This window comes from Camponotus floridanus, unplaced genomic scaffold (genome assembly GCF_003227725.1).
Source record: "Camponotus floridanus strain SB8 unplaced genomic scaffold, Cflo_v7.5 scaffold22, whole genome shotgun sequence".
Classification (NCBI taxonomy): domain Eukaryota; kingdom Metazoa; phylum Arthropoda; class Insecta; order Hymenoptera; family Formicidae; genus Camponotus; species Camponotus floridanus.
This window is the reverse complement of record NW_020229348.1, coordinates 1777296-1801599: the sequence shown is the minus strand read 5'-3', so window position 1 is coordinate 1801599 and position 24304 is coordinate 1777296. Positions and strand designations below refer to the sequence as shown.

At 33.6% G+C, this 24304-nt stretch overlaps 1 protein-coding gene across 2 annotated transcripts in view; it reads right to left on the bottom strand.

Moving 5' to 3' along the window:
- LOC105250956 (pikachurin) overlaps positions 1 to 24304 on the bottom strand; it is an 86597-nt gene that overhangs the window by 31324 nt on the left and 30969 nt on the right. For both annotated transcript variants that reach the window (XM_025408657.1, XM_025408658.1), the window contains exon 5: positions 21554 to 21812. In XM_025408657.1, coding sequence (XP_025264442.1) covers positions 21554 to 21812 — 259 coding nt within the window. The remainder of the gene's footprint in view (positions 1 to 21553; positions 21813 to 24304) is intronic.

Sequence of the window (24304 nt, the reverse complement as noted above, 5' to 3'; positions counted from 1 at the left end):
AACGCCGGCCATTCGATCGTATCATCGTCAATACTCGCGTCCTATTCCCATGTTAGCGTTGTTATCGATTCGATACAAAGAGTAATGTCGTGTATCGAAGCTTTCGTGATTATACAGGGAATTATGATACATGCAATTACAATACATGCGATGTTGATATTGCAATAGATGTTCGTGATTACGGCGCACACAGTCATAAATAAGACAAAGTTCGCATTAACAGATTGTGGCGAAATAACAGATTGTAATATTTTAACGTTTTGTTTTATTACGTTTGAGAGATTGTTTTATGCATTTTAATATTTTGAGTGCAAACAATGCATGTTTATGTTTATCTTTGCAGAACAAATTCGCATATTTCGTTATTCGTTGTTACAAATCTGAAAGATGCGTTCAATTACGCTGAAAATTTTAGAAAATATACCCAACCAAGAAATTTCGTACTCGTTGAACCATTTAAGGACCGTTTCAAGTAGCGCGAGTCCATAATTCTCCGACATTCGGGTTCTAAAGACTGAGCAGTCAGCGGATAATACTACTTAAAAGTCAAATACGATCATGAATCCGGCATAATCCAAGGTAAAAAATGGTGGAAGTTTTGTTGAAATTTTCATAATTAAATACTTTACATAAGGGAGATCGTAAAAGCCAGAGCAAAAGTTTCTTTTCTATATAGAAAAGATATTTTACATTTATGTTGTAAATAGCACTTCTCTCAAAACTTTTGACGACAAAATCTTGTAATCTTTTTTTAAAAAAATAAATTCAGAATCTTTGCTACTTCTCTTTATCAATGTATTAATGTTTGAAATATTGTCACTCGAAAATAAAAATAGCGTGTCATTCAATTTCGATAATTTGTCGACGCTACAAAAATAAAAATGACAAAAAAATTCTCTCCGTCTTCATTATGTTCGCGTCTTCGCGTGTCTGTATCATCAATTTTCACTTCGTTCTTTATTAATACACGCGTATACTTCAATTCAGTCAACAAATTTGGCGAACAAATATTATCTCGGAGTCGCGCCGGAGAATTGAATCCGTGGAGAGTACAATTTAATTGGAAAAAAGTTAACTCTCTCTCGCGCGACGATATCAAAAGGCAATCAAAAGGACCGTACGTCGGCGCGTGCCGAACGATGTGTCATAAGTCAACGAAGAACATGGTATGGAGAGCACGACTCGTACATGTCGCGGCGCGTTATCGATTTTATAATCAAGGAGGAGGCAGCGAACCGCGTGTTCCCGTTTCATCACCTGCGAAGCCGTCCCTGACATGGACTTATATCTCGTTGGTTCAGTTGGTCACGAGCCTTAAATTATTCGCGATATACATAAAAATGTCGAACGATCGAGGAATTCTTCCCGGAGACGTGTCTCTTAAAAAAAGGATAAGTCATAAATATAGATTTTTTTTCTTTACGACCCTGCTGTCACAATAAGTGGAATTCTTTGTCAGTGGGACTTAAATCTCCGTCACTTGAATTATTTAGATCTAAAATAGGCATATATATATTTTCCATGCAATCTAGTTAATTAGAACATGTATATATTCATTGTACACATGTATATATGTAACATGTGTATATTTACTTCATCTTATTTCATTCTTAATTAAATTAAATATTTCTTACTATTTTAATGGAATTTCTCCCTTGCTCTCTCTTTTTCTCGGTTTTTTATTTTTCCTACGTAATTATCCGTAATTCCACTGTAAATATCCATGTAATAGTTGTTTAAGTGAAATGATATCATGAAATTTAATATCGATTTATTTATATAAATATATATCTCGCTGTAAAATATGAAACTTAAAATTTAAACACACATATTTAAACACACATATTATAGGTGTAATTATTTAATATAGGATTATAAATAAAACTGATATGATAACTGAATATGATACTGGAAGTGTACTAAATTTCACAAGCTCTGGAGAGCTCCTTTATGCGCGAAGAAAATGATAGAAACGCATATAACGTATCACACGAAAATTTTCGACATGTGTCGCGATCATGGGATTTAATCGGAATAATTGATACGATCGCCGATCGTGTAATTGAAGTTTGCAAAGTTGGCGGATTATACCCCCATGACCACAGTAACCGTAACGTTATTTCCGTCGGTTTGCTCAAATTGCGAGCATCGGGATCATGAGCCACCGTCACCGCTCGCCGACAACGAAAATAACGTTGCGTGAACGCGCAAATAAATTCTAAAATTAATCGTATCGTTGTGCAGGGGGGCGATCTGCATAAATGGAGCCGCCAACCTCTCGTCGCATCCCCAAACTGGAATTACGGGAATCTCTACACGCGTAATCCGGCACAATCGTCGTGCATGCGCTCGCACATGCACCTGTTGTGGCGTATCCCGCACCTAATCGATTGACTATCCGCTGTGACGCGACAAATTGCGTTTGTCCCTTTCGCATTATGGCCGACACAATGGCCACTCCCTCCCCCCCTTTTCCCTCCCATCGCCGTAACCCTTTCGCCGATAGTCGAGTGAAGGTTGTCGAGTGACCGGGTCGCCTTTTTTTTTCTCACGAGCATCGATGGATGCATCGGTGAGCGTGAAAAAAGTTTATATTTTCTCGCGAAGGCACTGGGCCTCTCGAACGATATTTTGCGCGATTATTACGAAGATAACAAATGTTGTTAACGCATCAAATACACAGAGCATAAATTTGATTAATTCCGCACAATTGCACTCGATTTAAAATTTTATATCTTCAATGTTCAGCGATGAATAAATGCGAATTCTTTTAAATAATCTTTTAAAGTGGCACGTCTGCTATCGTTATCTGATATTTAATATTTTATTATTTTTACATTTTATTAGTTTGTACATTTTACTATTGACAAATTCTTTACTTATTTAACATGATGATTGTGTTCGATGTTAGCGAATCTATTTCATCTAGCATTAAATATATCCTTAGAATAGGAATTATCGTACCTTGAATGTGGATTTCGCGAAATAATGGCATAGAATGGAGGGCAATCGAGAGAGATTAACGGGGAGAAACGAATTAAAGTTGTCTTTGAGAATGCCTTTGCGTAACGAGTATAATGAGTTAACTTATCATCAAAGCTAAATAATTAAATTTCTTTGAGAAACAATATTAGACTCAAGATATTATACGGCTTAGTATAATACATATTGAGGGAGAATAAATTCTCTGAAAAAAAAAAATCTTACGTTAAAATTTATTATATGAAAAAGTAGAAGCAAGATATTTTACATGTACATATCTATAGTAGCATGTCTAGAGCTTTTACAATGTCTTTTGTCCTCGAGAAAAATATCTTGTTTCTAAAGTTAAAACGAGTTTCCTAACCGAATAATCGTAGCGCACGAATAATCTTTCTTTGCAAGTTTGAATTACGACGTAAATGTTGTGAAAGAGGCTACCTTAACATGAATCTGTCGAGAAAATTATTTTAATGAGGAGCAGTGATTTACAAGCGCATTCACAGACAAGTAACAATAATTCCAAGTGTTCCTTTGTATTTCGAAGTAGCATCGATCGATTGAGAAAAATATAGAATGACGCTTCGGCGGACAAAAGCCTGAGTTTTTGAAAGTTTGCCCGATGAAGATGCTCGAAAACGTTTTCGCATAAAAGATCTCGAATTGCTGATTAATCAAATTAATACCTTTGGAAATCCGAAACTATTCCACGTCCTCTTCTTTCTTGGAATTTTGCGTCGCGAAGAACGAAAGAACGTCCGAAATTTTTCATGCCTGACGTGAGTAAGCGAAAATTCCGCGAATTCGCGTGACCAGAATAGTCTTTCGAATAGTGGCGGTATCGACGAAACGATTATCGTCGCTCGTGTGCGTATACGTGTGCACGTTTCTTACCGGGCTCTTACAGACTCCGGGCAGCTGTTGGCAATAATTGTCGGGTGGATAGCCGCGCTTTACCGCTCCCCGTTGGAAGACACCTTAAGCGAAGCTGATACACGGCGGCGATATATCGGGTCGTCCGAGCAAAATTGGTCCCGTTCCCGCACCTTGGCTACGATAATTTCGGTCCGTTTTCGTACTCGTTTCATTCCGCCCACATCGCGTGTTACAGCGCTGAATCATTGTATTTCCCGAATGGCTTTTGCATTTCATTACACAGTCTGATTTAATTTGACGCTTGTCGTATTTATTAAATAAAGTCGGAAACGAGATTCTATAATCACATTCGGGAGTAATTTTTATATATAATTTAAATATAATTGGCCTTAATATATGTTCCATCTTTAAAATATCTTTCTCACTATTCTTTCTAAAATAAATCTCTGAACTCTCATTTTTTATTTAAAGCAAAATCTTGCAAGAAGAACAAATTTCTCGTAGCGATCTATATCTCGTCTTTCGAGAGGCAATTATCGTTAATTTTGCAAACTATAGTATTATAAAAATATTGATGATATTTTAATTTCTTCCTGATTAAAATTTAGAATCACAAGTACAAAGTAACAAAGGCAGAGGGCAAAAAATCCAAAAGCATGCGTTCCAGCACTTATAATATCCCAATACCGCGAATGTTATCCACAATGTATCGCATAGCTAAAGCCAAAGTATGCCACGAGCGGCGAGGATCGATAGCTTCGGCTCTAACTTCAGTAAGTGCAGCGAGTTGCAGCTTTTGTCCTTTCGTAAATATTGACCGAACGTAGCTCGTTGCGCAGTATCGTAAGCGTGGTATTAAAAACAAAGAAGCGATCGATCGATCATTCCATATAGTTTTTCGGTTTTTTTTTTCAAGTTCCCTCGGAACGGCCGCCATCAATTCACATACGTAGAGAAAATGCATATTTCTGAATATAAATTAACATTAAATATAGTAAGATAATTGGAAAGCGAGGAAAGGTCACGATATACGCTCGAAAAGAGATAGCACTTTACATAATTACTGGCTTAACGCGTTCGCTATTAAATATATATATTTGCATATTCCCTTTTACAGAAATTATTTAATCACCTCTCCAGGAAATCAACTTAATATAAGATATATGAATTTTTGAGTCTTTTTACCACATACGCTACGTCTACGTAAAATGATTTATCGAAAAATAGGGCGAATTATCCATTATTCACACGAGATAATCCGTAGTTGTGTTATGTTATAAAATAACAGTAATCAGTAGCGAACGTGTTAAAAATACAGACTAGAATGGACGTCAGTAACAGTACATAATTGACCTCGTCAACACGCAAAGTAAACTGCATTTTTCAACGTAGTTATTTGTAATTCTGTAAAAATATCATTTTCTTCCAACTGACATATTTATTTCAGCGTTTTCCAAATTATACTTTTTAAAACTCTCCTCATATACATAAGCAAAAAATATTATATTAATTGATGATATTGTAAAATTCTGTTATTGTCGGAAAGAAGTTAAATCTGAAAATCAATTTTGCATATCTTACTTAGATCTCTTTTTAATTGGATTGGAGATATTTGAATTGTTTTTTTTATCAAATTATATAAAAGCAGTTTTTATAATGAAAATGTAAAAAAGACTAATTTTTCATTTTTTCCTGAGTAACTTTTGCAACTCTTATAATTTTTTATCGTTGTATAATAAAAATATAATAATTTTTACTAAATACAATATAATAAAAAATCAAAAAAAATTTTAATAATTTTAGGGGGAATAATTTTAGACGTGAAGGAAAAATTACTTTATTTTAAAATTATGTATAACAGAGAAAATAAAAATATATAAAGTGTACCAAATTCCGTGTTTTAAAAATTGTTTCAGATAAATATATAAATATTTATTTTGTGACATTGTAAACTTTTGAACATCACTATAGCGAGATTTGGCGATTAGAGTTTAAGACTTTTTAAGCACAAGATTGCGCGTTAGCTTGAGGCAAGCAAAAAAATCTCGGAAAAGTTTGGAGTATATTCGAGACGTATGTCATCATAAAGGACGATTTAAGATTAAATGCAGCTTGAACTGAAAAGAGAGAATTAACTATTCTGTTCAAAAAAACTTTTGAAATTCAAAAGTTTAAGAATCTCCGTTTAAGATTATCCTATTTTTGTAAACTTACGATCGTATGTTCCTATTATATCAGAATCCGTAAAACAAAAATATTCAATAACAAGTAGAGTACGTTTCCTAACAGTGTCACATAAAAGTCGTTGAAAAGCTTAATTCAAACTTGCCTCGGCCAACGGCGCAACATGGTATTAAATTGCAAAAGGGATTATATTCTGGAAAAGTTGAAAACGACAACTTTAACGGTAATAGCTTTAATACGACATGATATTCTTTTGTTAATAACCTCGTGCGAGATAATTTTGACTATCCTCATTTCTGAAAATAAGTCTCCACTTATACTGCAAATGAAATAATAAATATTTAAGATACAAGAATAACAATTTTATTGATAATAAAACTGTCACGACTGAAAAAAATTCTCTCTCTCTCTCTCTTTCTTTTCATTCATCAAGGGAAGGCGACAGATATTTACAAGCTGCCTAGCAGTTCATTATTTTCCTCGAGAAGGATAAATGGACACGAGAATGAGCTATTCTTATTGAATGAGCTTAACGAAGTACGCAGGGTATATAACTTCGCGTGGAAGAAATGGAGTAACTTTTAATGAAGCACGCACTCCATTACGCGTCGAAATACAGCTCACTCTTGTCTAAATACGTTCGCTTCGTATCCAAACAATATTCGTCTCATTTCGGCAACTACTAACAATAAGTTATTCATTCGTGACTGATATGCTTTTCGACTGCATAAAGAAGAATGAGCAACGCTCTCTTTGTATTATAAAATACGAAAAGATACATTCCCATTTCCGAACAATACTTGAGTTGTACCACTCAGAATATGTGAACTGCTAATATTGAGTTATACTACTTGCACATATCTGAAAAAGATATATAGTCTGTAGGTCGATTTTAAAACAGGTTAACTTCGCGAATCAATTTGATGATTTGTCGATGACTCTTTGGAGGCAATTTTATATTCTTTTCTTCTTAATTACCGACATTAAATACTTTCGAAAGCTTGCTTAAATAAACTGCGAATATTACAATTCTATAGAATTTATATTTGAAAAGAGCTGAAAAATGAAGCTTCAATATTTTTTACCTCTCTAAAGCTCCAAATAATTTTCGATTAAATAAATGCATAAATTTTGTGTCATTTTTATGCTATAATTAATAATATTTATTTATATCCAAACGACATTTTTGGCTGCGCTTTTGAAAGATATAATTGTCGAAGTATTGATTCGCGAAAACCGATTTAATGGTGCTGCGACAATCCAATATAGGAGAAAATCCGCGAAGCGAATCGATGCGGAGCGGACAACCGTTGAACGGATAAATTTGCTGCTTTTTAACAATGTCCGTCGCGAAACGTCGCCATTTCCGAGTGTGCGAATGAAGAAAGAATACGGCGGAAAAACGTTAGAGCGCAATTACGTCGAGGCGCGAGCCAACTTATCCGCTAAATTATCCGTGCAGTAACATCCGAAATGAGCGACACGAAAGTTCAACGCTCGTTAAGCACGTGCACAGGGACCTTGCCGCAAAGTTACGTCGTTACACGACGAGGGAGACGATCTCCGAGAAGCTGGGAACATCGGCTGCCTGGGCGCGCGTGAACGGATGTTTAATAGGGCGCGACGCACGTGTTTTAATGTTCCAGGATTATGCCATTCTCGTATTAGGCTTCAGATGACGTCTTTAACACGTCAAGGGAGAACGTCGTTCCGCGAATGTTGTACCGTGCACATTTTCAGTCCTAATTCTCGATTCCTATCACGCAAATCATGATAACGTGAGATCGATATTATATCTTTGTCTCTTATGTGTATTAAAACAGAATAGTGTAAAAAAGAGAGAAAGAAATAGGAAGGAGAAATAGCTTAGCATGGATAATTAATATCATATGTGTTTTTCTTAGATCTCTTGAATTATTGAGAGGATTTTTCAACGTGGATTTCAAATATAATCTGCGGGAACTTATATGGAGAGAAACTTCGATTAATCTAGTTTCATCGCAGTTTCAGATTAAAGCGGTATCATTTCTCAATATTTCATATAATATAATATAATGTTAAATATACGTATCAAAAGTTCCAAATTGCTCAAAATGTTAGCGGCATAAAAGTGCACTGAGATAACGATAATATGAGAATGTTTCTCCGGTACAAGGGGAGACTCGGGCGTAATATTCTTCTTTTTTTCGCGATTATATGCAAAAAGAGTAATGCTGATAAGGCTTTGGCGGCTCGGCCGGACTCGCGTGTTCTACATGGCGGACTTTGATATAAATGATAATAAGCTAGCGAGTCAGACATTCCCGGCGAACACGCGAGCTGGCGGATTCTCTTCAGTCACGACATCCGTGACCCCCGGATCGAAGCGTTGCGACGCGTCGCGTCGCAACGGCCTGCGCTTTTCCGTCTTCGTAATTCTATGCACGTAATTCCATCCAGCTTCTCGGAATGGCGCCTTTGTAGAGACGCACCGAGTTCCAAGACATGAGCTCGCACACGTCGCCGCACTCGGCGAAAATTTACAGAGTCGTTAAGATCGAGAGCTTACCCGAGGCGAGAAGCGAAAACTAAGAGTCGCGTTGTTGGACGAGCAACAAGAATGTAGAACTCTTTCGCTCCGATCTGCGTGTTTCGCATGCCAAATTCGACATTCGGGACGAATGAACTCGGGGCTCTTAATATTTCGATCGATTATTGAGAGAGCCCGAGCGCATATCACGGAGAAAGAAGCTCTCGCAGCGGAAAAGGGGAAGAATTTTCTTCCTGCGTTAGAAACTTTTCGTGAAAATTTCAAATCTTTTCCTCTTTTAACAAATACAGATTTAAATCTGCGAAAGAACACGACATTTCGCATATAAACAAGTTGGGAATATTATCTGGACAGAGAACATGAAATAATGCCAGAAATATACGGTAGAAAATATTTTCCGTGCTTTATATCCTTTATATCGTCGCATATAAAATCGAAAACGTTGCCTTGAAATTCTTTTGTGAGTCTACGCGATACGACGGAGGTCTATAGAATTTTGATAAAGCGCGATAAGGTCGGCGAACTAACGATAGGATTGCGTAATAAGAAGGTCGTGTATCAGGCCCGGCTTTTCAACCCCTATTCCGTGTGTGCTGAAAGAAAAGACAAAGCGAAAGATCAAGTGCTGGACGCCACGAAGAACGCGACGGGGGCTAACAATGGCCGCGCCGAAGCCCTTCTATGGTGCAAACAATACGGCTTACTGCAAGCAACGGCCAGAAGAACCCTGAGACCAACTCCAACATTGCAGGTACAATATATACCTATTCAGGGCTGCTTTCCAATTATTTTACGTTGCAAATAAAATTGGATTATATACCGGCACTCTCTCATCACCTAGCGTGACTATTCTCTCTCGCCCAATAAATTTAAATGTAAAATATAATCTTTTTGGATTTCCTCATATAATCTTTTTGGATTTCCTCAAGAAAGAGACGAGCAAAGAGATACATGGTATATGCCATGCAAAAACAAATTAATTTACAATGAAATAATTCAAATAGAAACTAGTAATATAATTTACTAATAATAAATTGCATGTGTGTATGTTTCATCGAATAATTCTTTCATCTGTGAATCGGATTGAAAAGAGAGCAGATAAACGAATAAAGAAAATTATACAAGAAAGATTGTACAGAGAGAGAGAGAGAAATAAAGAAAAAACAATAAAGGGGATCGAAAAATATTTACGATATATGTAATAAAAGGAATTGAAAGATATTTGCGATAATATTATTACTCTTATAGAAATCAACGACGTAATTCTTTCGAGGATAAAAAGACACACTGATGCTGAAAATGTCTCGAGAAAAATCAAAAAGAGACAAATCGAGAAAGATGCTATAATTAATAACGCGATTTGATTATACCTTAATTTAATTGCGTGTCATGTCCATCGTTATTCGGTTATAGATTCACGGAGAGCTTTCTCGCGTGTACAAAGCCAAGCTTAAATATTAGTTCGCGAATTAATGCACGACGATCCTCCACGTCTGTGCAATCTATAGGATCCACACAGTCCAGATGTACAAATTATTTTATCAAAGACAATCAAATTGATTTATCGCGACCACATAAATGTTTGCTCGCGGCATATTGAGCTGCGGCCCTGGACGCATGTGCTCTCGCTGTCTAACTCTCTCTCCATCCACGAACCTATGTATAAGTATATATGCACACAGCATACACACACACACGTGACGCATGCATACCGCGGTCGTGCACACGTACGCGTGGCCGTACACGGTATATGTGCGACTCGCATCGCCCTGCGGAAGACGCAGGATGCTTTGCGCCGCACCTCTATTGCTATCGCTTGGAAAGACTCGATACGAAACGATATCCGCGGAATGTTTACTCTCTCAACAAACGACGCTCGTACTATTTCCTGACGCAGTCGAATGTAAAAAATCGTCGAGCGCGTTTGTCATCGACAAGCTGAAAGTAAAAGCAATGTAACGGAAAAGTCATCGATTAAAGATTAAATCTGTGTATGCGCATTGTCTCGATATAAAGTTTATTAATAATTGTACGGACCAAATGATGCTTTCAAAATATTTATTGCAATATTGTATATAGAGTATAAGCTTGATAAATTTTTTGCGAGAAATGAGAGAGAGAAAGAGAGTCTACAAATAAAATTATAAAAATCTAAAAGAATAGATTTTTATAAATATTATCTTTCGTGACCGAAATAATTTTTATTTCCTATATTACTGTAATAACTGTTTTATTCTCTCTAGCATATATGTCGTCCCTCGGTGAACTTGGGGAAGCAAAATTGTATGTGGGACATATATGCCTCACTGGTCATGAAAGAATTAAATATATCAACGAAAAAATTTCGATATTCTAAGAATAATCATATATTCGAAACTGTCGAGTTTTTAATACAAGAATTGGTTGTACATGATAAAAGCATATCTTCCTGATTATGAAACTGTGTGAATATATTTGTAAATACGTTGTTTGTAATTTTAATTATTAATCTTGTTAATTAAATTACACTCCATGTCCCATTTGTTTAGCAGCAATTAATGTCGCAGATAATAATTATGCCACGGCTATCGATGCATTAATTAACGAACGCGGCCGCATCCCGTTTTTCCATTAATAAATTCACGAGAATATTAGAATTGCGAACAATTAATACGCTTAGATTTTTACCTTCAATTTGTACATGAACGCGATACAGGTTTAATGAATCATACAGAAATTTTTAATTAAAACATGTGGAAACAATCGGGAAATATGTCGCGTTGACGTAACTTTACGAATTTAATTGAAATCTGGACAAAAATGTGTTCTGATATAATTTTATATAATTTAATTAATGTCAATCTGTTAATTACAAGTCACTTCAAGCGAAATTTTAAAGAAAGATTTGTTTGAAAAAGGAGAGAGAAAGTGAGAGGACGATAAGTGCGTTGAGATTGTTCGCTCGACGCCTTATTTTCTCGTCTTTGAGGTATTCGTCGTCGTTATTGCGAGAAGCTACTTTATGAAGAACTTCTGACAATATAAGTAACGATGCGACGTACGCCACAATGAAAAAAAATAGTCCTTAACGTCCTTCATCTCCTCTCACCTCTCGCACCCTTCGTGTCTGCTTCATTCTTATTTGTTGTTACCGCATGCTTTATTAGCGCACTTTTGGCGAATACAACTCGAAGATTTGCCAGACTTTTATAACGCATCGTAAAATGAGAGGAATAAAGGGCCACTAACTCATGGTTCATGTTTGTGGTAAAATGGCATTTGGCATGTCTTGAACATTTTTAATACCATTCATTCGAAAGCCTAATTATAATAACAATAGAAAAAATAAAAAAATGGTTGTTATCTATATAGTACAAATGCATAGTTTTTACAAAATAATTTTTTGTATATAGTATAAATTTTGTAATTAGTATTGTATAATTGTATAAAATTTAATACGAATTATTTCGAATAATCACGTGAATAACGTTGCAATTTAAGTTAAAGAAATTTTATTGATTATATACATAAAGAAAAAATATATATATAAGGAAAAAATGAGTAATTTAACAATATTTTCTGTCAATCATTTCGGATTATCAGAAGCGAAGAAATTGCAAGATGACGCACGTGAACAATTTTTACAATAAGCAATTTCCGTTCACAAATCTGTTTTAATTTGATAAATCAAGTTTTTAAAATATAATGCAAATTCTGTCGATGTATTACACAGATGTATTAATCGATAAATTAGATAGAAATATGAAGTAATTTTAAACTTGCGCAAATAGACTATGTTTTTTGTTACATCTACGTTGACAATGAGTTTGACATTTATATCTATCTACATTTTTATATAATTTATTATATAAATGGCAAAATTTGCACTGCATTGCATTCACCTACATTTTAAGCTGTAAACTTTATTTATTCGGAACATGAAAAAATTATTAATGTATTTTCTCGCATTTTTATCGCTGTTAATATCATATTTCAAAATGATTGAATCTAACTGTCAAGTTAAAATTGGACATTTAAAAGCACAATATATTTTCTTTATTATTCTGAATCAATTTTATATCATTTTATTGAAATTAATGACATCGTGATTTTAAAGAAAAAGTATTATTTTATGCAGATAATAAATTCGCGCATAACGTATAAAAATGCGTTCAATAATAATAAAAATCACCTCTACCCATTTCGCTGCATTGTAAAACAAGTTATTGCAGTTTCCACTGAAGAAAAAAGAAAAAATCTAAGCAACAAAATAATTTCCAGAAAAATCTAAAACATGCCACGGAACTCGGTCGTCTGTTGCGCGTGAATCTCGCGGTGAAGCATTGTATTGCCTCCTTTCTCTCTCCTCGCAATTTTTCGTCTCGCGCCTCAAAAGAAAGGAGTTAATAGAGACGCTTCCGAGATGCTGGAAAACAGGCGAGAGGCCACTGAGATCAATGACCTATTTCAAACCACCTAGATTACGCTCCTTTGTCTCTAATATCGCTACCATTCGGCGGTCATCCTCAAAACAATTACACGCCACTCTCGCAATCAGTAGTACGAATGTATAATATATCAAACGAATCGCAGAAAAATCATATCGGAAATATGCTATGCTGGATGCAAGTAAATTTGCAAAGTAAATCTGAAGTTTATTTATGAAATATTACTTAAAAGTTAAGCTGCGTGAAGCTAACTTAAAAGTTAGCTTCACGCAGCTCGTTTAATATAATCCGTAAATAAATGTATCTCATAAATCATTATCTGTATAATATAAATATAATGCATTATATACAATGCGTTTTATTTATATATAATGCATTATGTATACAGATAATGATTTATGGGATAAATTTATTTTTTACGGATTACGTTAAACATACAATTATTTTTATTTATATTGTTACATCTTTGCATTAACTACTCTTCAACATATTTCTCCTTATTTTGACATTTAATATATATTTACTTTTCTGATTTACAGGATCAGAAGTACTAAGGAAGATCTCGGTACAGGTAGGAAGCTTAGAATCGCAAGAAGTTTCTTAATAATACTTGACATAAAGTTATTTTTGAATTTTGCTTTTAAAAATACAGTCATTTCTACTCACGTCGTGACCTGCTTGCGTTATTTATTTCTTGGCACATTCTGAATTCAGCTTAAAGTATTCGCACTTCGTAATCTCGTGGGTACTGCACCAAGTATCTTAAGAACAGTAACTCTTGAAAGATGCGCGAGAGAAAGAAAATGGCCAGAATAAAAATGTATAACTTGACGGAAAATGTTGAAACGTAACGATAATTCATGACATGTTCTATTTCAGTGAAAAGATACGACAATCCATTTTTATACCTTTCTTGAAGAAACAGAAAATTTGTTATTTTTGAAAATACGTCTCAGCAGGATCTTTCTTAATACCTAAATATTATCGTGCAGAAGCTCATGTATCTTATTCAATTTTATTTTAATTTTTCCTATCCGTAATTATACATAATTACTTTACATATATTATATATATTCTTACATATATATATATTTTTTTTAAAAACCTTTTTTATAAATTGGCGGGAAAATTTGTCATTAAAAGGATATCCAGTAATTTTAAAATCTTCTATTCATTATAATAAAAGTCGAAAAATAAATTCCTAAAAAAATAGATATTCTTTCCAAAGTTCCAACTTACTTTGAGATTTTTGTGGAAGATATCCGCTTGAATTTTACAACTCATCGGTAAGAGAAAAGAAAGAAAGAGGGTATCACGCCATCTCATCAGTAAAATGGATTATCGGACGCGGATTCTGAGGCAGCGCGATGCGTTTCATAATTTATCCGCACGGATGATCGCAACACGAGATTTCCATCGATTCTAGACGCGACAGACGCCGTTATGAAATATATCAAATTATCAATGAAGCTTTCCAGTCGAGAAAATCGTGCCGCTCACGAGCAATGATAATGGGCGCTTTATGAGCTGATAATGTGGTAACCGGAATAATATCTTGTAAGCGTGTGCAGCCTGATTGCACATCTTAAGTGGAGATGCGCGAAATTCGGTTGCGATAGCAACGTCGTCTCCGCTTTCATCGTTATGTACGTATGCATAAATATGCATGCTGTACGAATGCGGCAAACTAGCGACTATATAAGCCAATATCATATTCGCGTTTTATTCACACAATCAGTCGCCTCATGTATAATTCAAATAAAAATCTCGCGCGACAAGTTTAAATTAGAGACGAATAATAAAAATCAAACAAGTATGTTACAATTGTATCAAACAAGTATGTTACACATGTATCTAAATATATTTGATTAGATTATTTAATATTTAAGATTTATTAGATACATTTAATATTTAATATTTATTTATAATAATATATTTAATATAACTAATATTTGAAAAACGGCAGACGAGCAAATTATTTCGAGAGTATAACTTGAATTGAATTAACTTTGTCACTTCTTATTTTATGGAAGTGTTGCGAAAAATATGACAAATTAAAAATAATACCGAACGAATCGCGGAGCGCAGACGATGACGATCAAATATCTATTATATATATAATGTCGTATATAAAATTTCAATAAACCAAAAATATCAATCTAATTTTATTGCATCTCTATTTCATTCGTTGTCGATTATTTATATTAATATTATTTATTATTCATTATTTATTGCTTTATATTTTATCACCTTTCTCTTTATTATTACAAGTCAATTATACGTCACTTTATTGAAATTGATTATGTTGAATTGGTGACTTTAAGCCGGAAATTATTCATGAATTCGATTAACGAGTATGTAGTCAGGTACATACACAGAATAGCCCGAGTACACAAAATAGTCGATCGATACCCTGACAGCGTTAGACGCAATGCAATTAGATTTGCTGTACTAATATACATTTTGCTAAAGCAACATCACATAGAGCAATAAAAAATATTCAACAATGTTTAATATTTTTGTTTATTTATAATATAATTAAAATTTCTAATTTGTAAAAACGAGAAAAAGAAAAGAGAAAGAAAGCGAAAGAATATTTTAAATTATTCAAATGTCACCGACCAAATCGCAACAGGCTACTTAATCAAACGCTTCAGAACGCTTTTCCTCTTCTTTTTAGGAAAGAGGAAAGAGGAATTTTAACGCCTGGGAACACATTACGTTGTATTAAAAATGCAACAGGCTGCTCGTCTAACATTCGCTTTCGACGAGACATCGCTACATTCAACTTTTTGCGAATTTTTTTTTAGGCAAAAACGCTACAAATTTTTTATAGAGCTTATTGAGAGACCAAATCGTGGACAAATAAAGTTCCAAATTGTTCGGCGCATCTGTGTCATACCAGAAATAAAAAAAGAAAAAAAATAGCGAATCCGTAAACCGCTTTAATCTTGTAAACGATAGAATACCAGCTGCCGTGTTTTGCGTGAAATCGAAAAACTATATCAATGCATATGAATCCATATGCATGTATGTATGTACCAAGATATATGATTCTCTGCTCGAAACAAAAAAAAAACTTATGAGTAAGAAATTTAATTTTGAAATTTCGATTGATTTAAATATTTTAAAACTATTTTCTCTCGAAAAAAAAATTTTTCAGATAAAAGATCGCCATATATATATAAATCTTCTTTCATTCATCCTCTTATAAGCTTCCTATCTTTGAGCGCAGGATCATATATATTAAAACTGTCCCTTTATATCATATCACGTGATTTCGCAAAGTGATGATGAGAAAATGGTCGAATTTGCAACTTCAATCTATAAAATTAATAGAGTGGAAATAAATAATTAGTAGAAAGGAAAAGAAAATAAAAATCCGTACAATAAGTATTTTCGATTAGATTACACTTTCTAGAAAGAAGAAAGCGGACTCTATCATACAACTTAATTATCCTGTCTTGACAGATTGACATTGCAATTATTCTATTCAACATGTACGATCGTTCCCCTCTGGCTTAATGGAATAGAAATCGGTCAATTAGGAAGGCGCGATTTATCCGCAAACAGCAGGAATTTAACGACATTTGGGCCGGAATCTTTCTCTCGACGTTACAATGCCCACTGGAGACGAGCGCGGTTAATCTGCTTAATCTAGCGTGAGGAGCATCATTTTGGCGGCGCGCCAATTTCGCCAGGTTTCAACCGAACGACCGGCCGACCGGGTTCTCTGGTGACTGAATATCATCGTAACTGTGTAGAATGGAACCACGATGTGCGAAATGGTCGACAATTGTCCGACAATTGCTCCTATACGAGTTGAAAGAAACGATGATTGCCACTTCTTTGGGTCGGCACTTTCCTCGATAGTACTCTACGAATATTTCTGAGAGCGCGCAGCAAGATAATATCGAGATACTGAGTCTGATTTTCAAATAATAAATCTAAATCTCTGCAGTTTCCACTTTTGAAGAGAGCTCGCAAGTGCGAACTCTTTCTCCATCTCTTCCTCCCTCCTTTTCTTTCTTCTATAGCTTTCGTAAATTTTTGATAGAAAAGTTTTACAGAAAAGAAAGTATATGCGTGTATAATGTATTATGGAATTTGTTAGTAAAATATGAAATTTCGATTTAATTTATACAGTTAATCGTGACTGTTTGACATTTGCAAGCGAAATAATTAATGTTTGCCGTCTTTTAGATGTGCTCTATATATCCGCGTTCAACTATTATAAAAATACGTGACGATGCTATTGTCCGGCAAGCGAATTTCGCGATTTTGGTTGAAACGACACGGAAAGTTGTCTTGATTTATGACCGGTTGTAACGAGGAAGAGAGATGGGAAAAGCGGCAGCTGCGAAAAAATAATTCTACCGCTCATCGCGCGCCGCGCGCGCAGCTTCAACCGTGACATAAATCACGGCAAAGCCGCCGTCTCTCGCACCTCGCAATGGCGGACGGATGATGCGGAATTACCGAGCTGCACTTTGTAATATTAAAAGTCCGGATAATGTATCACTATTAAAATGTAGCAGCCTGAAAAGTTACAGCCACCAGCAGCTGCTAGTAAATTTTTGTTTCCGAGCTAAGCCGTCCGAGATACTATTTTCGCGTTTAAACAGAAGGGAAAGGGAAAGGGATGGAATTGCTGCTTATCTTTTTACGCTTTATCTCCCGCTTTCGCATTAATTTGCGAATAGCATGCGATATTTATCACTATTAAGCATTTGTTCCAAGGCTATTGTTTTGCCGATCTTGATTCCACGAGGTATGATTTATTCCACGCGTTATTTAAAAGCGTAATTATTTTTCCATTATTTTCATTCTTGCTATTTATGATTTCATTCTAATATTCAAAACAGAAATGGATAAAAGACTCGTTTCGCGTTTATAATAATTGATTACAATTAATTCAGATTTATGACAGACGTATTCTGGAGTCAGTTTATTTATACCTGTTGTATGCATTTTATATATTCGTATTACACCTATTCGTCTCTTTTTACTTAAGATAGTCAATATTTTTCGGTTAAACGTGTAAATATTCGCGGCTAGGATTTCGGGTTGAAAACGAAAGTACTTCGCGTGTTTGAAAAGATAAATATTTATATGTGTAAACGCGAATGGAAACGGAAAAAGTGACAGAGGGAGAGAGAGGGGGGGGAGGAGGGATAGAAAGAGAAAGAGGGAAGATGATGCAGTGTGCGTCGCTGGTAAAATAAATTAAGCTCGTTAGATCTTGTGCCCGGGGAATCAACGAGGACGACTCGGTTTGCAGGTCGCGTTTGCTTTAAACCTTCGCAAGCGGAATTAACTGGCAGGCAACGCCCACCTCGTGGTTTTACTCCAAGCCGCTCAGCGAGGCTTAATTTGCCCACGTCGAATAACAAGGTGGCGAATAATCCTGTACTGGGTCAATATAAAACAAGGCTTGTCTCACGTAACATGCAGAACACAACGCGAACGTCGCAATCAGCCGCGTAAGTCGTTAAAGTTTCATCATGTTCGCTTTATCATGAAAAATTAATATTACAATGTTACATTATATCATTATATTGCGCAGAATAAATATGTAATAATTCTGTGCAATAATTCCTGTTAATTATTTTTCCGTTTAAATAATATTGTGTATAGCTATCGATACTGTTCAAAATATAAAGCGTAAATTAATTTATATATTTATATATTTATATATTTATATATTTTATATATTCATATATTTTTTATATATTTTATATATTTATATATTTATTTATTTTATGTATTTATTTATTTATTTCATATATTTATATATTTATTTATTTTATATATAGAACTTTATATTTATTTATTTATACATTAATTATGTAAGCAGAACGTTAAAATTGTAAACTATTATGCTATTACTTGTTTATACATATGTATATATATATATATATATATATATATATATATATATATGTACAATGAACTATTTTGTTAATTAAATCTTTGATTATTACTGTTGATAATTAAATCTATTCTTTTATTATTATTATTACATTATAATATTATTGTTATATTGTTTAACATTTGCTGCAGATGTACCGATTGAATATTTAGTTCTGCTTATAGCATATACAATGATAGATTTATGTATAAAAGCGTTGTTGATTCATGTAAATAAAAACGAAACAAACAATTTCAACAAATGCAAAAGCATAAAGTAAACACATAAAGCGAAAGGATATTCGACGTTGCGTATGAATAATCTTTCGCTTTTTTGCTACAAAGCATTTGCTTTCTGTTTTGAAGAATGTGCATCATCGTTCTCGGAGCAGGCATCAATATAATAACACAGTCGCAGAACCGTGTACAGGATTACAATATCGTATTTCTTAACATTTATATATTTTCACAAAATTTTCTGCAATTCCTGCTATTCATAATAGTAAATCAGTTTCAAAAATACAAATGATATAATATTTCTACGTTACTTCTCGAAATTTTTACTCCGATAAATAAGAAATACACACCGTACAATAAGTATACACATTTACCTAGGTGTATATTTATTCATTTCATACGATTTATTTTAAAAAAAAATATTTCAAATATATTTTGTAGCATTTTTTTTATTATTACGATAAAAGATGTATAGAAAGATAATAAAAAAATTGGATTTAATCGAAAACCATTAAACTGAAAAACATCTTATAGCATTTTGATTTTTTGCATAACTCGTGAGAACTAGATAAATATTTCCCATATCGTAATTCCTGTATCATATAACGGTACGATAAAACACTCGAATCGGTAGGCGTAAAACATACTTCAAACTGTGAACCATCGATCTGTTCGTGCAATTTTTCTACCGCTTAATCCTACGCAATTCTATGATGCAATATAAACCACTCTGCAAGATTAAACCGAATATTGAGTAGCTTAATCCGTTTCACATTCCAGACGCTCATAGAGTTAGTTGATAGAAACAAAGATCGATATAATAAAACGAAGAAAATATCTATTTTATTCGTTCTTCGCGGTTGTACACAACTTTTATTTATCGCGCACTGGTCCGAAAGTTCCGAGATTTTTGAAATTAAAATTCGGTTGTCCAATATTTTGACGAAATTTTTAATATTGAAATTTAGTTATTCAATATTCTCATGCCATGTATCAATTTTCATGCGTAAATTTTCCGTTGTCCGCAAGCAAAGTGTCAATATGTGAATACAAATATCTATACAATTATAAATATATGTTCGCGTCCTAAATAATCGGTGAATACTATTGGTTCAACTAGTCTAGCGTAACTCGATATAATCCTGAATTGTGTATTAATCCTTCAAATAAATATTCGTATTTGATTGCTTGGAGATCACAAGTATTGGAAGCCATCGTAAGCATCGATTTGAGAGAAGGTCATCATAATCCGAAATATCATCGTAATGTCAACCATATTAAATTACAATATAATAGAAAGGGGGAAAATAATGATTTTCGCAATTTATATTTTTGAAATTTGATGAAACGAATTCATCAAAAGCCAGAGATTCAGTTACCACAACTCGACCGTTATCTCTTCTACACTTTGAACCATTTTATATAGCGGCTGAATTTTAATTATTCCACGCTTCTATATGATACGTCAAACTGATAGCGCAAAGGTGTTTGTACTACATTTTATCAACTTTAACGATTCGCGAGATGGATTTCGTTAATGGAACATAATCTATGCAAATTGCAAGAAACAATCACATATAATTTTCATCGTTTTAATATTCATAATTCAAAATGTCTAATATACGTTGACTCGATATGTCTCTCTTACTCATGTAGATGCCATCGGCGGTTTACATTATCTGTTTGACGACGATCTTCCGTAGAGATCTTTGGCGGGGGCGTTTAACGTTATTCGTCGGACCGCGTTTGCGCGCGGGCGCGCGAGCATACCACACCTCAAAGGGTTAAAAGTTCGGGATTATCGAGAGCGCGTCCCGTCGAGTTTCCTGGGAGTTTCCGTAAAGCGGCCAGGTGCAAACAGATACGATCGCGTCGAATGCGCGAAGCCCCCGGAACGAGAACACAGTACTGTTTCGACTTGGATGCCGTAAGTTTCTCGCGTGGAACAGAGCAGAACAAAGCGGGACGACCGATGATGAGCAAGTTTTCAATTCTTCGATCTACGCCGCCTCCTCTTGCTCGTGAGTTTACCTTTCGCGGGGAAAATCACTCGTCGACGTTTCACGTCGATCTCGCTTGTTTATCGAGTTTAACTTCGCGCTTCCGAATGCTTCCTTCATTCTAACGTTGTTCAGGGAAACGACGGATGAAAGATTGTGCGCGATATCTGTGATAACATTATTCTCTGTGCTCTCTTTTATGGAAATATCGCTTTCTGAGAGAATGAGTTTCGAAACAAAGTTACGATAAAATCAGTGGCTCAGATATTTTTCTCTTTTTCTTTTTATATGAAGTAATCCAAGAGTACTGCATACGAAACGTTAAAACTAGATTTGTCGTTCAAGTTTGAAAAGAAAATTCTTGTATGTTACATCAGTGAATGTACAGGAAAATTGGCAAAATTACTCACCGAGCTGACAACGATCACCACCCCTTCCAAGAGGACACTGGCATCTCTGTCTGAACGTTCCTTGCTTTCGTCTAAGATTCACGGTATTACCCTCCAGATCCACGATTCCGTCCTCGTCATCCTCAATTACATCAACTTCATCCGCGTGAGATTGTTCGATATAACAGTTTCCAGCTGGTCCGCAGTCCAAGGAACACGCTGGCTCGGTACTCACGATGCTTTCCATCGTGGATGGCAGTTTTTGCTCCAGATTTGGACCCTAAATAATCACAGAAGGAAGAAATATTACATGTCTCATATTGGATTGCATTGAAATTGAAAAGCTATTTTGAGTTTAAAAAGCTATAAGCTAATGGAAGGAGAACAGTTTCTATACACATTTTACAATACAATTTTGTATTGTAAAATGTGTATACAAAATTACAATACAATACAAAATTGTAAAATGTGTATAGAAACTGATCTCCTTCCATTAGCTTATAGCTTTTTAAACTCAACTAATCAACAAGATTTGTTCAATAATAATTAAATTATAAATTTAATTATTAAATTTGAAACATTTTTTTATAAATAAATTCAATGTTTTTGAAAAATATACAAAGTTTTCTTTCTCTTTCTTTTTTAGAAATTAACGCTGAAATATTTTTCACTTGTTTATTTCTAAATTGTATATTTAACGGATATCATGGAAAACTGTGTTAAATATAACACTTCTCAACTAGTAAGTCATGAAAAATATTTTAGTATCATATTCAATATAGTATTAGATTTATAATTGATTATATATCAACTTATATACCTATGAAAAATAAATATCATATTCATATTTAATTTAAATAAGAATAGTTGCAAATTAATAAAATTGATACATTTAAATAAAAAATAAATTAGAAACATTTTTGCATCTACTTTTTCGCGCAGTTTAGGATACAACGTAAACATAGAATGTGAAGAACGTGTAGTAAAGAGCCAAACAGGGACGAATATTATTTATGAGTTGACTCGCTCTTCGACATTCGCTTCATGATTTCTTAATCCTTTCGCTCGCTGTTGTCGATTCAGGGGCAAGAAATTTTCAAAAATAATGAGATAGCCTGCTATATATTAAGAAACCTACAACGAACATAAAGTACCTGTTGCACGACTCATGTTTTTTTTATTTAGAGAAGGCTTTTGAATAAAAATTGGCCGTTAGAGCTTCCAAGTCTTATATTTAATAATGTCGCAAAATATTAAATTTTATTCACGTTTGCAAAGAAAGATCAGCAAAAAGCTCAAATTCATATTTTGTCGATTAGCGCATTAATTTGATGTGAATTTACGTATTAATTTAATTTTATTATATTTTAATGATATTCCCTGTAATCACAATGTTAATATATTCATTTACAATAATTTAATCATTATTTAATAATCATGTGTGGTATAAACTTATAATAATATTCCCCCTCATTACTACTTTACTTTTAATTTACTTTTTTGCTTTTAATTTCAATTTTAATTAACAATATTGCATATGGCAACGGATGCTAATATTTAAAAATGAGAATATATAATATCATTGTGCAGGCGAAGGAAAGTGCAAAGTTTCGATGTCATCAACAATTCGATCAAATTCTTTATCGCATTAAACAAAACTTTACGTCTTCGATTATATCATGAATATTAATTCCAGTTCAAGAGAAGGTTCCTTGATTGAGAACATTCCAGTTTCGCTCGATTTCACATAATCGCTATTTCTATACCTCGCACATAGACGAGCATATCCATTTACGTCCCTTTACGGAATGTTCTATTCTGGACTGCTTAACCTAAAGACGACGCTCGATCGATTTTCTCTATTTGGTATAAATATGACTGAATGTCGACATATCAATCAATTAAATTTATAGAGTAATTTCTTGTAATATTGATTAATCTAATGCATGATATCAAGCATTTGTGTTGAATCAATAAATGTTGAAACTGAATTTTAATTCGTATTTATCACATACAATCTTAAAGCTTATATAAGCATTTTTGTCGTTTCCAACAATTGCGCTTAAAACATATGCTAAAATATTTGTTGATTCTCGTTTCTCTCTTGTGTTTCACACGCAAAAATAATTGTTACAGAACTTTATTTTGCATTTCTAAAAACAACAAAAATAAAAATAAAAATGTATTTAATTGAATATAAACATTTACATGTATATTTTGTCTCTAGTATTTTTTTTATTTTTTCATTTCGTATGAAGATATTTGTCAGAATATTATTTTTAATCATTTTATATAAAACTAATTTCTTTATACATAAAATTAAATAGAAAAGAAATAATTTAAAAAATATACTTACATACTCAATTAAAAAAAAGAAAATTTTAATAAACTTAATTTTTCTGAAATTTTTGATAAATGCAAAAAATGAAATTCTTTTTAACAAATTTTTATGTTCAAAACTCAAGGGAATATTTTTATGTTCAAAAGTCAAGGAAAACTTTTAAGAAAATTTTTAAGACATTTTAAACAAATGCTTTATATTTTAAATTAAATAGAATCCTTAAGATTTTATGTATTTTAAAATATGTACATATATAGAATTAAAATTTTTTGACAACTGACTTTGCGGATAGTTCCAAAAAATATACAAATATTGCGACGTTCTTTATAAATCTTCGTGATAAAAAAAAAATAATTTCGTACACATTTAAATGTATTCTTTTATTCCAAGAACATTTCAAATTTCAACAAAATAAACACGAGAAGCAATTA